The following is a 16,849-nucleotide window of genomic DNA, read 5'->3' on the forward strand; positions in this document are numbered from 1 at the left end:
ACTCACCGCAGCGCGGTGGTTCCCCTCTTTCCGCGAAAGCACTCACGAGGAAAACGTTCGCAAAGAAGATGAATAAATCCTGCTCACCTTGCTTGTCTTTTTTCCTTAACTGTCCGGTGCACCTCCCAGCTTCACTCCGCCGGCCGGCTGCGAACATTACTTAAACAAGTGGTATGCAGTCGGCGTTTCAGTAGCGACTGGCTGGTCGGACCAACTGGAGATATGACAGCGCCAACGGCGCTACAGTACCACGGGCTGTAGCCATAGCTGAAGGGTAGGCACGGCACATGTACTCCATTTAGTTTTTATAACAGTTTTATCAACAGAAGAATTCACTTGGGAGGACATAATCTACTCGGACGGAAGAGACATTTGCACGTGAATTAAATGGAACGAATTCAAATCTTTGGGTTTTGCGGGACTCAAGAATTTCAATAGTATCCCAAAATGTCAAACAATGTAGGCTACTTTATTTTGAACAAAATTTCCCCCTAAAATATTTTCCTATTGTTCCTCTATAGTATTCGCCAAGTTAAAATGCAAATATATGTCAAAATTGGAGTTTCCTAGTTCAAATTTTCTTTCTACCTCCACTGAACATGCACTGAATTACTTCAAAGGCAAATGTTATGCAGCTTATCTCTATTTAAGCATTTTATATACATTGAACTGTCTATACCACTTTAAGTGTCTTGTACGGAAGTGTTGTGTTTTGACCAGAACATACTGTAAGACTGTTGATTAAACTTTTCTAACTGACTAGTTTTCTAGCCTATTACTACATACGCAATGCAGTATCACGTGCAAATGAAATTGTATTGCGTGGTTGTATTGAAGACAACTTTCTTCGTGCTGGAGAAACTTCCCAAAGACAGTCGCATCGTTTGCGACGGAAGATTGTAATCTTCGAGGTGTTTGTTCATCCTCGAACATCACGCGTCGCGAACACGTTGGACGGCTATTGTACCTCGGGGCCGGGTGTAGTGTGCCCGTACCAGGAAGTTGTCCCAGGCTCCTCCGAGGCCACGCGCTCTGGTTCCCTAACGAGGCGCCTCTGTCCCGCTCGAAGGCGGTGTTGTTGTCGAAGTCCCCCGCCCCCGGCGCTGTGCTCGATAAAACACGCCGTGCCCTAGGTGTCGGCGCTCGTCGGGAAGATGCTACTGCTGGGAGCGGTGCTGGGGGCGGCGCTGGCGCTCGGCGGCGGCGAGGGGGCGGCGCCCGACGTCCCTGCAGTCCTGGAGCGGGTCCTGCGGGAGCCCTTGGCCCTCGGGAACGTGTCCTTGCAGTGCAAGGGCCACGGCGGAGACTTCCTCCAGGAGCTGGCCAATGGCACGGAGTGGGCCGTCCGCAGTGAGTACACTGCTCGCCGCAGACTCGCCAATTATTATCTAGAGAGCTTCGTAAATCTACGGAATCTTCGTGTCTGGAAGACTACCGCCTTCCACTTCTCTCCCAATAAAACTGGCAGACGAAGGAAGCTTCCTCAGTAAATTCTTTAAACGTTTAGGGGATTAGGTCTCCCTGACTTGCAATTTCAAATATTTTGGAAGGTACTGATTGCAATAAAGCTTTTGTGCTAAATTTATTTAGGTGACATTGCATAGGACTAAGCTTCGGCTACTTGTTGAAGTCAGCACTTGTGAACTGGTGTGGTTATCATGACAGTTGTAGTCGCCCGCGTGAAATAAGAAGTTATTACCTCGCGGCGCTTACGGACTAGAGTCTGTTAGTCAATATGTGGTTGCAAAAAGGTATATAAGGTCTGGGAGATATAGATACCTATACTTTTACATGCCAAAAAATTGGGATGAATAGTTTGAAATTATAACTATAGCAGGAACAAGAAAAAATTCAATTTGGAGGGGCTTAATTTAAAGTATATACGATTTTTTCAGTCATATATAATTTAGAGCTTTATTAACCTTATACAAAAATATAAAAAATATTAGGACACTAGCAAATTATACAACACCCAACAATTCAGCAACTTATGTTTAGCTTGATTGACATAATATCCAGACACTAATAGATAAGTCTAGATATATCCCGACTAATGTATTAATAATCACGTATTTTTCTTCGATAATGATTTTAAATAATAACCACCCAAAAATTTAATTCAGAAATAATTTTATCCAGCGCATCTTTAACCCTTCTGGGGAAGAGGGAGATGTACTTGCCACTTTCCCCCCCCCCCCCCTCTTTACCCTTTTGTATCCGCCTCTGATTATGACTATAGGGCGTCTCATCCTTACATGGCATTTTACCTTTAAATGGACACTTATTTTCTCTTGCCAAAGCAATATTTCTGCCATTAGCGCTGTCCTTGTTTCGGTATGCATTGTAGCCAGATGTACACCAGAGAGCAAAAATGTTTAAGACACAATGTTTAAATGCATCAAAATAATTTATCTGCATCATATTATTTCGTAAATTAATATTGGAAATGAAAATTTTGGAAATACATTTTTCTGTTGTATTAAATCAAAAGGATCATCTGATTATATTCTCTTTCTTTTGTTTATAAGTAGTCGTAATTGAAAGACGCCATTTTGGTTTCAAATGTTTACGTCAGAAATTTTTATAACATTTAATATTAAATTTTTTCCCTTTAAAACAGCTCATCATTTAATGGAATGCCTTGTTAATGATAGTGATCGACTGCTACAAACATATTTTTCTGTGAAATAGTCATTGTTGGTGTATAACATTGAATTATATTCTAGTAAGAATTACTACAACTGTGATTATACTGTCAATAGACACTAATTTATGGTATAAAAATAAAAATTAAAAAATATTGAGCTTATTACAATTAAAGAGGGTATGCAATATAAGATTTTGAATGTTAACAAGCTGGGTAGTATAAACCTGGCAACAGTGGTCGTCACTGACTCTGTGCTGCAATAAAAAGCGTAAGACTGTACTTACTGTTAACATGATCTTGCTAGAACCATCTTCGTGTATTGAATAATAAGACCTCACAAAAAAAAAATTGACATGTTTCCTGCAGAAACATCCTTCCTTCCTTCCTCGAGACTGTTTATCATGTTTACAACGATACACGAAACTCGTAAGTCGGAAACTGTTGTAGCTGCTACAAACATCCGAGTACATCTCGGAAATATGAAGAATTTTTATTTATTTATTTGAGGTGCATTGTTGTTGAAAAGTCCAAATAATAGTAATTTACCTTCCTTTATAACAATTATCCATGTGGGATTTGAATTACTTTGTTTTGTCTCAGCCTGCTGTTGAAATCAAACGATAAACCTCAAGTTTAATCCTCATATCCTTCAACATGTTCACGGTTTTCAACATGTGGTTCCTTTGAACTTGATAATTTATTGACAGTGAAGTCTTCGCAAAAAATTAAAACTCATTACAAAATCCCACGTGGAAAAGGGATAGCATATAAACTAAGTTTAAGAAGTTAAGAATATTTCCTTCAACAAGGCCTTATCAGATTTTTATTGTTTTACAATCAGTAATATATAATAATAGTTTAGAGCCAAACAAAACTGAAATACAGTTTTATAAGTTCAAAGCTAACTAAAGATTCAGGTTTAGTACGGGTCAGATGTCCAATAATGACTCACCCTGTGTTATAGTGTTGCAATATTTGTTTTTATATGTTTTGACTTTCTAAAATATTTAATACATGTGCTAACTTTTATAATGAAACAAAATATATTTCATGGTTTGAAAAATTTAAGTGATTGCTTCTTTGTCTCAAATGTTTCTACATTTTTTAACTCGACAATATCTACAGATATTGCAAAGTAACAAAATTTTAACTGTTAGTTAAAAAACATCCTTAATATATAGTTGGTAGGATGTACGATACATGGCACTTCCTGGTACATTGGGATATATTTCGATTTAGATTGGGCTATTTTTACGCGTACCAATTTTTATTAGTTTGTGCATTTTTCAATATTATGTTAATTGTTGTTTGGTTTATTCAACTGGCCATAGTTTATTTTCTTCATTAAGGAAGAAAATGTTTACATGTGATTTAACGCTGCTGAGTACGTTAGAACGATTTTCGCAGTAAAACTCATTACAAGTGGATGTGCCCACAATCCTCCACGGCCTTTTTACAGAAAATTAATAACTTGTTTGAAGTACCTTAAATACTGTGTTAGGAATCCACAAAAGTGTTGTCAATTACAGATGATTAAACCTAAACATCTAGTGTAGATGTGCGATTACTGCTACTAGGGAAATTTTGTTTTACATGTTTGTTCTGTTTTCCTTCCTGTGCTCAATGCTTCTCTAGAGTGCGCATTCTAGAAGTAGCTTGGCGTTACAGGCTCGTCGACAGTGAGGGGTTAGATACGGCGAGAAACGGCACGGGATTGGCTATTGCTGAGGGAATCAGCCTTGGCCTGTCGTAAGCCACCATCCTAGCATTCTCCTGGAAATACTGAGACACTCCGTAAGATACCGAGGTCAGGTCGGCCGGAACGGGATCCCAACTCCACAGTGAGTGTTAAGTCCTTACCACTCGCCACCTTGCTGACTGAAACAGCTCACACTGGGATTTAAACTTTTTTTTTTTTTTCCAAATCTCGCTCATTTATTTCCTCCCACTTCTTTATTCATCGCATTGCCCTCAGCATCACGTGGGTTCGAATCCCTGCCACGATCCCGCCAAAAAAACAAGTTTTAACAACACTAGAAGTAACCCAGTATCATCCTTTTCACAGACATCCACACATAAAATCTTATTTCACAACAAGAGGTAGTGGGCGGTATTCAGCAGCCTAGAACTCTTCGCGAGCCCTTGGTTCGATGCTCGGTTCTGACACACGGACCACGTGGCCCGCAATAGCTATGATCACAGTACAGTTTGCAGCACGCTGGGTCGCAGTAACAGTCTGAGCTCCGGGAAGGTGCATGTTGTATGGGAAAACACCGCACAACAACAGCTACTGTACGATGTAGAGTAAAGTGACGGGCTGAAGTCGTTCAGGTTTCCAACAGTTTGTGCACGTAGCTGATCGCTTGATGTTTCGGTGCACGTTGCGGTCGCCATCTTGAGGGTAACAGTCCGCGGGTGGGGGTGAGCGGCGCTGCCAGACGAGTGATGTGCCCCTGCCAGTGCACGACGCCTCGGGCAAGACGCCGGCCGGGCTGATGCGCGGCTCCGGAGACATCATGGGCGACTACGACGAGTGCCTGGCGGTGCGCGGCCCCGGAGCCAGCTTCAGCGGCCAGTACTGCACCGCCCTCCTCTCCGCCGGCCTCGAGGTGAGTTCACGTGCCGCCTGTGGCTTCAGGGTCGAGGCAACTGATCTCTAACGCCCCTCGAGACTGTCACGCCAATGGACGCGGCCTCGACATGTCGTCATTTAGATTACAAGAGCGCTACGTATAGAGGCTCTGAAGTAAAGAGTCATTTGTGTTGTATTAGTACATTTTGCTCCAACTAATAAAAATCTTTTTTAAGTTAGTAAATGTGTTAACGAGGACAAAGCATACACATCTAATATTTTTTGTAAGGGCTTACCATATAAGCTACAAGAATTTATGCCTAAGCGTAGATGACCTCTTGAGTTATTAAAATTCATCATGACCTGAAAGTTGTTCGCCAAAATCTGTTAAAATATATTTATTTATTCGTCACAGTTTGCGGTGAGCAAAATTTGTACCGATGTTGAGCGCCAGAAACCTTTAATTAAAATAAAATGCACTACCAAATAAGCTAAATTTAATTTAATGCATACAGGGCAACTATTTGTCAACATCGCAGTTAATAGCGATATGATACAATATTTTACAAAATCAATGTTGCTGAGTATATAACAGTGTGTGAATCTGCTGATTAGATTCCAAAAGGTTGATTTCTTCCTGAAGTTTATTTCTCCAGTAGTTTCAAACTAAAGTTACCTTAAATAAATGTACCTAATAATTTATTTAAGTTTATACTAGTATTATATAAATGCCGATACTGGAACAGAGTTCGTAAAGTAATGCCGGAGGTACCAACTGCATATTGGATTGTTATGTCACAGCAGCCATCTTGGATGATCTTAAACTTGACCTTTGACATTGAACTTCATAAACTGCAAAGTTTTGCCAAAATTTGATTAAATTTACATTTTTTTTAAAATTCCCTCAAATCAATACCCCCCCTCCCAAAAATAAAAAACAAAATCAGAAAAAATAAAAAATAATTATATTTTTTGAGGGAACAATTCCAAAATTTAGGGAAAGTTTCTTAAATTTAATCCTAAAAAATTGCCGACGGTTTGAAATATCTTCGGTAACAAAGTAGACTTTAAATAACATACTTTCGTTTTTCTTTGATAGTTGGCCATACGGTTCACACCCTGGACGACCTAATCACGAGCAATCAAGTCCCGGCAAGGGAAGGATTTCCACCGGGGTAGCAGCCAATGTGCTAATACACAGTTCAGTCTAGCCTCGGCGAAAAAAAGAACACGCGAAATAATTGTGGCTCTAACACTTATAGTATGCAGGACTATGTGAAGCGCGCGCTTCCTAACTCAGTAGAACGTAATACAAAAAAAAAAAAAACAACAAAAATTTGTGCCATCACAAAATAAAATTCTTGTCAATGAATACCTTACCAAATATTTTGTAGTGACAAAAATAATTTTGTATTGTACACAGATTGACTTCATCAGTTTGCTCGTTTTTACGTCGTACGATCACACACAGGGGCTTAATGTGACGGTATCATATGATTATTGATGCTTTAATACCAACTCATCGCTCATTAATCTGAATCATCTAGAAGGAGGCGGGGTGACAGGATTGAACCCACGACCTTTGCTTCATGAGCGCTGTGCGTTAGTGATCAGGACCACTTTTATTTATTTTTATAGGCAATCATTTAGTTTTAATTTGTCATTGTATGATTAACTTAGGAATATTTCTGGACGAATTTAGACGATACAAACTTACACCCACACCTAATCCGGGACTCAATCCCGAGAGCAGGCACTCATCCTAGAGGTGGGTCTAAAAGTATAAACCTGATACTTTGGCACTGATACGCGCCTGTATCAGGAACGGCAAACTAGTACACTTGAAAAGTATCAAGTATTTTAGTATCAGTTCAGAATTCGCCTGGAACAACACCACGGCCAATGTGCGCAGAACCCGATCGCAGATGACGGTCACTTGGGCGGAGCTTGTGAAAGGGGAGGGAGCAGGAACGACGAATAAGGGATAAAGAAGGGAAATAATGTAGGGGAGGAAGCGCAGGGGAAGGCGTTGAAGGAGAGGCGCAAAGCGAAATTGTTACGAGTCGTTTGGTTATTGTCCCACATCAAAGTACGCTCAGTGCGCAGTGCGTGCACAGTCTCGTTCAATAAACTAATGAAATTTTAATATTAAAAAGTACATTAATACAAGATATAATATTTATATTTGTGCACCTAACAGCTATGAAAATGCAAATAAATTCTCAGTTGACACTAATAACAGATGTAATCAACATATGGACTTTTTTTTCCGAAAACCATTAGTAACTAGTGTTTCCATACATTAAAAGATTACGATTTTATCAAAAATTAAAATAAAAAAAACAGATACGTACATTAGTGAGCATACTATATCAATGTTTACGTTTCAAATGTTTCTTCAGATTAGTCGATGATGATTTATAACTCAGTTTTTGTTTACACAAATTACAATTAGCAAACTCATTATTTTCCGTAAAAAAATTCCACACAAATGAAGTCTTTTTCCTGCACTTATCCATTCCTTATTTCACTATAAAGATACTAACTACAAAGCATGACAGCCCGCAACAATGTACATGGTGGTAATTAATACACGGCCAGGACGAACTGCAAATGTTGAACTGATTGATACTGGCTGTATCAGGCGGGCATGAGAGTAACAGAGGTAGAGAATTACCGGGCGTGATAAATAATTTATCAGAGACACCGATACCTTTTTACGCTGGTGATGACGGCACGGAGGATGTGTACCCTGTAACGAGAAAGCTGATACCTTTTCGCTTCCTGGGACCACTGCTTCTCTGATACAAAAATATCAGATATTTGTAACTAGGTACATTACTGTATCAGTATCAGGTTGGATGGAACAGATATCGAAAATTGCTGTAACAACCCACCTCTAACTCATCCAACTGCGCTTACAGAGGTTGGCTCCTCTGAATAACCGGTTTTTCAACGACAAAAAAAAAAAAACAAGTTGGTTTTTCGCTACAAAAAAAAACTGTGCGAGGGTCTGAATAGTAGAGGTGTAAAAGTAACGAAAAAAAACGTACCCGTATGTATTCGTTACTATAACAATCAGTACCTACTCGTTACTATCGTATCGTTACTCGTTACTTCTGATACCGCATAACATGCAACGAATCGATTTGTATTGCGTACGCGTACAGTATGACGTCGCGTAAATAATAATAATTAGAATATATACAATTAACAATATTTGATAATTAACAGTTTTTGTTAACCAAGAAACAATGAAATCTCATTAGAGCGGCCTTATTATATTATCTCTTTTAAGATAATAAAAAAACGTGAAAATTCGCGATAATAAAAAACAAAAACATACATATTTCTAATTTGTAAAAAATACTTTCTTACGTTGTTTCTGTTCCAATCTCAAACTTTGTCTACACACACAATACCTTTAATAAACCGTAAAAAAACTTGGACGACGAATTTCCAAATTATACTTTATTTAATAAACAAACATCGTTCTTTGTAACGTAAATTCATCGAATATGCGCGCGCATGCGTGAAACATACGAAACATGCGAGTAACGAAATGCAGCCGTGTGTGACGTTTCGTTACTCGTATATAGACGGCGCTCCCGTTACTCGGTAACGAATACATACGGTTTGCTACAGCTCTACTGAATAGTGCGGGGCGAAACGTCTGGCGAGTCGTTACATATGACGTGGAGTGTGAGATGCAAGCGGCGGGAAGAGGGGAAGTAGGGGAGGGAACAGGTATTATTGGCGCGTGGCCAAGAAGGCATTTCTTTCGTAGTGCTATACCCAATCAAAAGTGTAGTGCGTACCGGCGACAGCGGTGTTTCGAGAACAGTAGTTGATGTGCAGCCGGGCCGTGATGAGCCGGTCCGTTCTGAGCAACTAGTGGAGTCCACTACGCACGTGGCGATGGCCACGAGACTGAGAGCCGCAGAGCCGTGGGTTGGTTGGGCGCAGGGCCGGGCGGCGGCGGCGAGGTACCGCGTGGGACTGTGCGTGCCCTCCAGCTGCTCGGCCAGTGACGTGGAGGCGCACCTGCGCCGCCTGCTGGTGGCCCGGGGGCCGCGAGGGGGGCTCGCCGTCCAGGTGCGGCCAGACGACTGCCACACGGCCCGCTCCGACAGCCGCCCCTACCGCCCCCAGGACTACGCCTTCCTGTGAGCGCCTGCTGCTTGACCGAGAGTTGGTTCAAAGCACTTCGCGTCTGAGAAACTTGACAGAATATCTTAAAATAGATACTTACCTGTTATATTTCACTAAGAATTTTTTTTAAACTGTACTCCGTGACATGAAATTTTATTGAAATTTAGTGTGAACTGATTATACATATATATATAATCATTTAATTTTGTCTTGAGAAATTGTTGAAACTGATACGTGTTTTTGGAATTTACCTGATATTTTTTTTTTTTGAAATTGATACATACCATGAAATATGGTTGCAGTTTCGTTGAAACTAATTCATATCAATGAGTATTGAATAAGAACATGATTATTAAACTGCTCCGCTCCCCAAGCAGTCTATTCCTACAGTTTGTTTCTGTATTTGATCGCCACTGTTTCACCAGTAGGGTCCACTAAATTTTCCAGTGAGTCTCGCCCTTTAATCTCTGGTTTACAGTGAAGTTTACTGATTTAACGTATCGCCGACAGAGAGCTCATCACAGTACGCAGTAAACTGGGGAAGGTATCAGTCATGACCCACTGATTTGGTTCAGCATGGCTACATTACACAAGAAATGCATTAATAGCCCTACATGCTGAGTAACAATTAGCTATAATAAACAAAAATCGTCCTTTGCGTCATTTATAATTGTTCCACGATACTTCAAATAAAATAGGTTTTTAAGGAGCGAGAAGAAAACTTTTCAGAGAAATTGTAATCAGAATGCTAAGGAGGAGAGAGATGTTCAGGGGGCTGTAATGTTCAATGGGGTGTAAAAAGTCGCCTTACTAAAAATACAACAACCTTTTATGCTTCTAATGTTGATTTAATTACGAATACTTGTTCACCATTTTACCCCATGATATAATTTTTAGCGAATATTTGTTGAAAACAGAATAACAAAGATATTGAGTTAAAATTTTAGAAATAGCCCTTGAAAATAATGATGGAAAAAAAAAACAAAATGGGTTGTGAAACCTAGCCGTAATGGGTAGGCTTCGCTATAGTCGCTTGGGAAAGTTCGGATTATTATATTCCCTCGTCTCTCTTGTGTCTCATGGGTGAGGTTTCACTAAACAGTGGAAAATTTTCGTACAAAAAATTCAAATTTATGATTCTTCTTATGAAATATAAATAAATACTATTATTCTTTTAGATAGCTTCGTGCTCTCTCCTTCAGAAGCGATAGAATAATGACGTCACGAAAAACTGAGAATATGAACCTGACAATAATGAACGATGATTGATAAGCAACGATACATTTTATCATAATGATAAATTAAAGAAAAATCCTCTCTGACCATTAGGCCATATGGTCGGACTACATAAACCAGACTATTGTAAGAAATATTAATTTATTTTTTAAATTCAACCAAGCGAAAGTGATGCAGATTTAAGTATTTTTTAAAACTCTTAAAAAAATTTTCAGAGCTTTGGTGGCCATCATCGCCGCACTAGTGATCGTCGGCACGGGGTACGACATCTACCTGAAAAAGACAGACCCCAAGGACACCGAAGGTCAGTGTCAACTCTTCTACTGCCAAATATCATCTTCGCATTACTCATTCTGTTTTAAACGCAAACCACTGAGCAGGCTCTATGAAAGTTTAAATAATACTCACGTTGGGACGAGAACTGGAGCAAGAACCCATAATTAAATTCATCCAATATTCATTACTTTATGTGTTCTTATCTGCTGCTTAGAAACATTTGTAATAATAATGGATACGAGCACATGAGATTTGAAAACTGAGAACCATGCCAAATATTTTTTTCAAGACGATTCGCAGTTTCGGGAAAATATAGTAAATGCACTTCCTTCCACACCTTGCTATTAATGTATACGCTTTTATTCGAGTAGTGCTTCACTGAACTAGCTACATTCCCGCTGCGTTCTTCTAGTATAACCTCACACTGAGAAAAAGTATGGTTGTAGGAACCAAATTTCTATACTCACAACACATGGGCAAGTATCTAATGTGTTTTTTGTACCATCCAAGTGTTTCTGTAAACACAATGTTTCCAACCATGATCTACAATGTTCTGATTACGGTTTATTCTGTCTCTGGTACTGAAGCCTGGTAAATGCTAGGTCATAAAAGTAGTATATAATAGCCGGTCCTGAAACTGGCTTCTGGCTGCGGTGCTGTGTGTCCTTTCCGCCATCTTGGATTTTGACGTCACGGCGGCCATCTTGGACGAGCGTAACGTGACAATGTACGTAACGTGACACTTTTTCGTGCGTGCAGCCGGCGTAACGGGACACAACGTAACGGAACACAGCGTAACGGGACATAACATAACGGGACAAGTAGATCACGGCGGCCATCTTGGATCCGCCATCTTGGATCCGCCATTTTGGATGATGTCATTTTGTTTTCTCGAACATTCCGACATTTTGTTTTCCGCCATATTGGATGATGACGTCACCGTTGCAATTTCCGTTACGGCCGCCATCTTTAACTTTTTTATTTATTATCCGATTTTAATAAAAAATTTTTTTGAAAAAATTATAAAAAAATTTAAATAACATAAATTTAATAAAATATTTATAAAAAACAAACATTATCGACACGGAGCTCGGAGTCCTCGGTTCGAACCCAAAGAGTGCAAAAAAAATTAAAAATGGCTACCGATCCTTCCCTCTCAGTGGACGCAGGCAGACTGACCCCCACCACTTATGTCAAAGTATACATATCTTCACCTAGTATGACGTCATGTCCGCCATCTTGAAATTTGGACGCCATCTTGAAAATCTTTATTTATTATCCGTTTTTATTGAAAAAAACTCCAAAATTCATCAAAAAATTAACGTATTTGAATTCTGTTTGATTATATCGATGTACGTCCTTGGTTCGATTCCCGGCGAGAGTAAACGGTTGATCCTTCCTCCATGAAAGCTACCTAGACTGATCTACCACCTCCAGTACCAAGGTATATATCATCATCTGGTATGATATCATGTCCGCCATCTTGTATTCATCCGCTGGAGACCGTCATCTTTTTTTCATCTGCTAGAGTGTGTCGATACCATGTAGTATAATTTTATGTTCACCATACCTTTGTCCTCAACTGTTGACATTGAACTTTGACCTTGACCATGAACTTTGACCTTGACCTTGAAATTTGACCTTTAACTTTGACCTTGACCTTGAACTTTGACCTTGACCTTAAAATTTGACCTTGACCATGAAAATTTGACCTTGACCTTGAAATTTGACCGTGACATTGAAATTTGACTTCGTCCTTGAAATTTGACTTTGTCCTTGTCGACCATCATGGATCCGACATTTTATGTTCAGTACATGCTACCAGGAGCGACCACCTGCTGGAGTACACCATCTTGTGCGTGTACTCGTATTATAGAGTACATTTCCATCTAGTTAATTTTATTCTAACCCGCTACAGTGCAGTAATCATTTATTACCGAGGTGCCCCCGCCATCTTGAAATTCGACCGCCATCTTGAAATCATGTAATAATGTAGCTAGAAAAGCGGGAAAAAATCCAAAATTCATTAAATAAATCACTCATTAACTTACATATTGATTCGATCCGCTCCCGTTCTTGGTTCGATACCCGATCGATGCAATAATGTTTAATTTTATGAAAAAATAATAATTTCAATATACCAAGTTCATCATTCTCAAAGAGACTTTAAAACCTCTACTAACATCATCCTATCAGACATCAAGACCACCATATTGGAAATTCATAATTGTAATGTTAGAGATTCGTGAAAAAGTTCAAAATTCATTAAATAAATTTGTAATCTATATACTGATTGATTAAATCGACTAAGGTCCTTGGTTCGATCCCTGGCCGATACAAATCAACTTTAATTTTAAAAAAGTACCAGAAAAGTGTAAGGTTCGAGAAATAAAACACCTCAAAGTCTTTTACAAACATAATATTTATTACACAATTTCTATCCTACTACAGAATCACTTGCGAAAGCCAGCAATCTTATAAACATTTAGCCCTGCATAGACGTGCATCGACTACTTCTTAGCTCCAAATGGCTACAAATGCTTTAAAAGGCTCCAAATGCTCCAACAGCTCCAAAAAAAAACTCCAAATGCTCCAATAACCACCAAAAGCTTAACACAGCTCCAAATGGCTCCAAATGCTCCAAACGGCCTCCAAATGCTTGACAGCCTCCAAATGCTTGACTGCTCCAAACGGCTCCAAATGCTCCAATTGTCTCCAAATTGCTTCAAATGCTCCAAACGGCTCCAAATGCTCCAAATTGCTCCAAATGTTCCAAACGGCTCCAAATGCTCCAAATGCTCCAAATGCTCCAAACAGCTCCAAATGCTCCAAACGGCTCCAAAAGCTCCAAATGTCTCCAAATGCTCCAAACGGCTCCAAATGCTCCAAATGTCTCCAAAAGGCTCCAAATGCTCCAAACGGCTCCACATTGCTCCAAATGCTCCAAACGGCTCCAAATGCTCCAAATTGCTCCAAATGCTCCAAACGGCTCCAAATGCTCCAAACGGCTCCAAATGTCTCCAAAAGGCTCCAAATGCTCCAAATGCTTCAAAAGGCTCCAATTTTTCCAAGAGCTCCATCTTCAATTGATTCCAACTGATTCCAATTACTTTTCTTATCGAACTTGGCATGGTTACTAACATGTCTTTATTAGTATACATTTTGACTGGCAGTGGTAACGTATTTTGCACCTTTAAGTTATAAGTTTTATTTAGAAATCAGATTTCGATAAATGGTAGATACCATTTGGAAAGAAAATATATTAATTTATCTTCAAGTTTATACACATTTAATTTAAGCCATTATTGTATGTAGCCAGCTTCCCTCAGTTCTTTGAGTATGAAGGATATTTCTTTAATGTTCGAATAGTTTCCTGCACAAAGCGATCCATGTAGTAGTCGTAGCCTGTCAACCAATATGTTAGGATCTTCCCATGAGGTATAATCAAACTCTTCTGCTGCGTTCATCATCCTTGCATGTTTATAATAAATATTATTATCTCTGGTGTCTATCGTTTTAACACCAACCTCAAGGTCACTTTCGTCATCGTGACAGTGATTATCACAAGCTTGATCAGGATAATTTATTTTATTACGACGTTTCCATCGTTTTGGTCTCAAACCACCATCACAGTCTTCGCTCTTGCATGCTTTTGGTGCTTCAGCACAGTACTCAATCATGTCAGCCTTAGATGTGTCAGCACAGTCTTCGTTCACGCCAGCTTCTGATGTGTCACCACAGTCTTCAATCATGTCAGCACCACAAACTTGGTCAGGATAATTTATTTTATTACGTCGTTTCCATCGTTTTGGTCTCAGACCGCCATCACAGTCTTCGATCTTGCCTGCTTTAGGTGCTTCAGTACAGTACTCAATCATGTCAGCCTTAGATGTGTCAGCACAGTCTTCGTTCACGCCAGCTTCTGATGTGTCACCACAGTCTTCAATCATGTCAGCACCACAAACTTGATCAGGATAATTTATTTTATTACGTCGTTTCCATCGTTTTGGTCTCAGACCGCCATCACAGTCTTCGATCTTACCTGCTTTAGGTGCTTCAGTACAGTACTCAATCATGTCAGCCTCAGATGTGTCACCACAATCTTCAATCATGCACGCTTCAGATGATTCATCATAGTCTTCGACCTTGTAAGCTTCAGATGGTTCTCCATCTTTCTCATTTTCATGGAGACGACTAGATATTGGAGTAAATATATTTTCATTTCTAATGTGGTTACAACTTCCTTCGTTTGTTTTAGATTTTAAATTATTATCTTGATCTAGATCAGTAATTTTAGCATTAGCTTTTTCGCCTTCGTTCCTCTTCCGCGATGTTGTAGCCCAGTCTTCGTTATCTTTATTCATCTTAATTGTACAGGTCTTGTAATGTCTATCCAAGTAATATCTTCTACCAAAGGATTTCTGACACTGACTGCAATGAAATGGTTTTTGACAAGGACCCAAATTACACTCGCTTCTCTCATGTCGTTTAGCATTCTTTCTCAAGGTAAACACCTTGCTACAGTATCTACAGTGATGACGTTTCGATACAGCGTCAGATCCTAAATCGGAATTCATATTAGTTACCGAGACTAATGACAGATGCAAACTAAGAGTTTTAAATTAGATATATTACTTAAATAGAATTTTTTAATTATTTCATCAGCGAGAATTAATTTATCTCATTCAAAGGTACTTTTTGCAAGTAGTTCTGCTTTTCAACAACAGATGTCGCCACATGTTACTTGCAGGTAAATAATATTTAGTTCTTTTATGCGGGATGCGGGATGCTCACTAACGATCGAAATAGAACGATGGCTTCGCTAGACTCCAAGGAGAAGGAAGTTCGTCCATCCTGTTAGTGCTTCTTAGATTTCTCAGAAATTATTTGACTGAGTAATGATAATTTTTTTTTTTTTAATTTCCGCCTGATAAAAATATTACAAGTAATGATTGAGTAGCAGAAGTTCACTAATTATATGCAACCTTGAATAAAAAATGACATGCTTCATTAAGTAAAAAAATCCTTCATGCAGAGATAAATTCCTCATCAGTAACCAGAAGCACTCGGAGAAAACCATCAGATGTATAGTCAGGAATAATCAGAAGCACCCAGTGAAATCCATCAAAATATTGTCAAGAATAATCAGGAGCACACGGAGAAATCCACCATAATACTGTCAAGAATAAACGGGAGCACACGGAGAAAACCGCCATAATATTGACAAGAATAATCGGAAGCACACGGAGAAAACCGCCACAAGTTTTCTTTGATATCATAAAATTTCAGGAAAAAATAATAAAAAATAAAAATAAATTAATAAAAAATTTAAAAAAATAAAATAAAAAATACATAAAATTCTGGCTTGTACTAGAACTATATCTTTGCTCAACAATGAGAAGTTCACAAGCTAGCAGAATCTGTTTATGTATTTTTTATTTTATTTTTTTAAATTTTTTATTAATTTATTTTTATTTTTTATTATTTTTTCCTGAAATTTTATGATATCAAAGAAAACTTGTGGCGGTTTTCTCCGTGTGCTTCCGATTATTCTTGTCAATATTATGGCGGTTTTCTCCGTGTGCTCCCGTTTATTCTTGACAGTATTATGGTGGATTTCTCCGTGTGCTCCTGATTATTCTTGACAATATTTTGATGGATTTCACTGGGTGCTTCTGATTATTCCTGACTATACATCTGATGGTTTTCTCCGAGTGCTTCTGGTTACTGATGAGGAATTTATCTCTGCATGAAGGATTTTTTTACTTAATGAAGCATGTCATTTTTTATTCAAGGTTGCATATAATTAGTGAACTTCTGCTACTCAATCATTACTTGTAATATTTTTATCAGGCGGAAATTAAAAAAAAAAAATTATCATTACTCAGTCAAATAATTTCTGAGAAATCTAAGAAGCACTAACAGGATGGACGAACTTCCTTCTCCTTGGAGTCTAGCGAAGCCAT

The 16,849-nt window shown here is 38.9% G+C and overlaps 1 protein-coding gene across 1 annotated transcript in view; it reads left to right on the forward strand.

Moving 5' to 3' along the window:
• The first annotated feature begins 211 nt into the window (after positions 1 to 211).
• LOC134537684 (nose resistant to fluoxetine protein 6-like) overlaps positions 212 to 16,849 on the forward strand; it is a 94,823-nt gene continuing 78,185 nt past the window's right edge. Inside the window, exons 1-5 of the mRNA XM_063378398.1 lie at positions 212 to 274; positions 1,134 to 1,350; positions 5,108 to 5,256; positions 9,186 to 9,385; positions 10,823 to 10,911. Coding sequence (XP_063234468.1) covers positions 1,155 to 1,350; positions 5,108 to 5,256; positions 9,186 to 9,385; positions 10,823 to 10,911 — 634 coding nt within the window. The 5' untranslated portion in view covers positions 212 to 274; positions 1,134 to 1,154. The remainder of the gene's footprint in view (positions 275 to 1,133; positions 1,351 to 5,107; positions 5,257 to 9,185; positions 9,386 to 10,822; positions 10,912 to 16,849) is intronic.

Source organism: Bacillus rossius, chromosome 1, assembly GCF_032445375.1.
Source record: "Bacillus rossius redtenbacheri isolate Brsri chromosome 1, Brsri_v3, whole genome shotgun sequence".
Taxonomy (NCBI): domain Eukaryota; kingdom Metazoa; phylum Arthropoda; class Insecta; order Phasmatodea; family Bacillidae; genus Bacillus; species Bacillus rossius.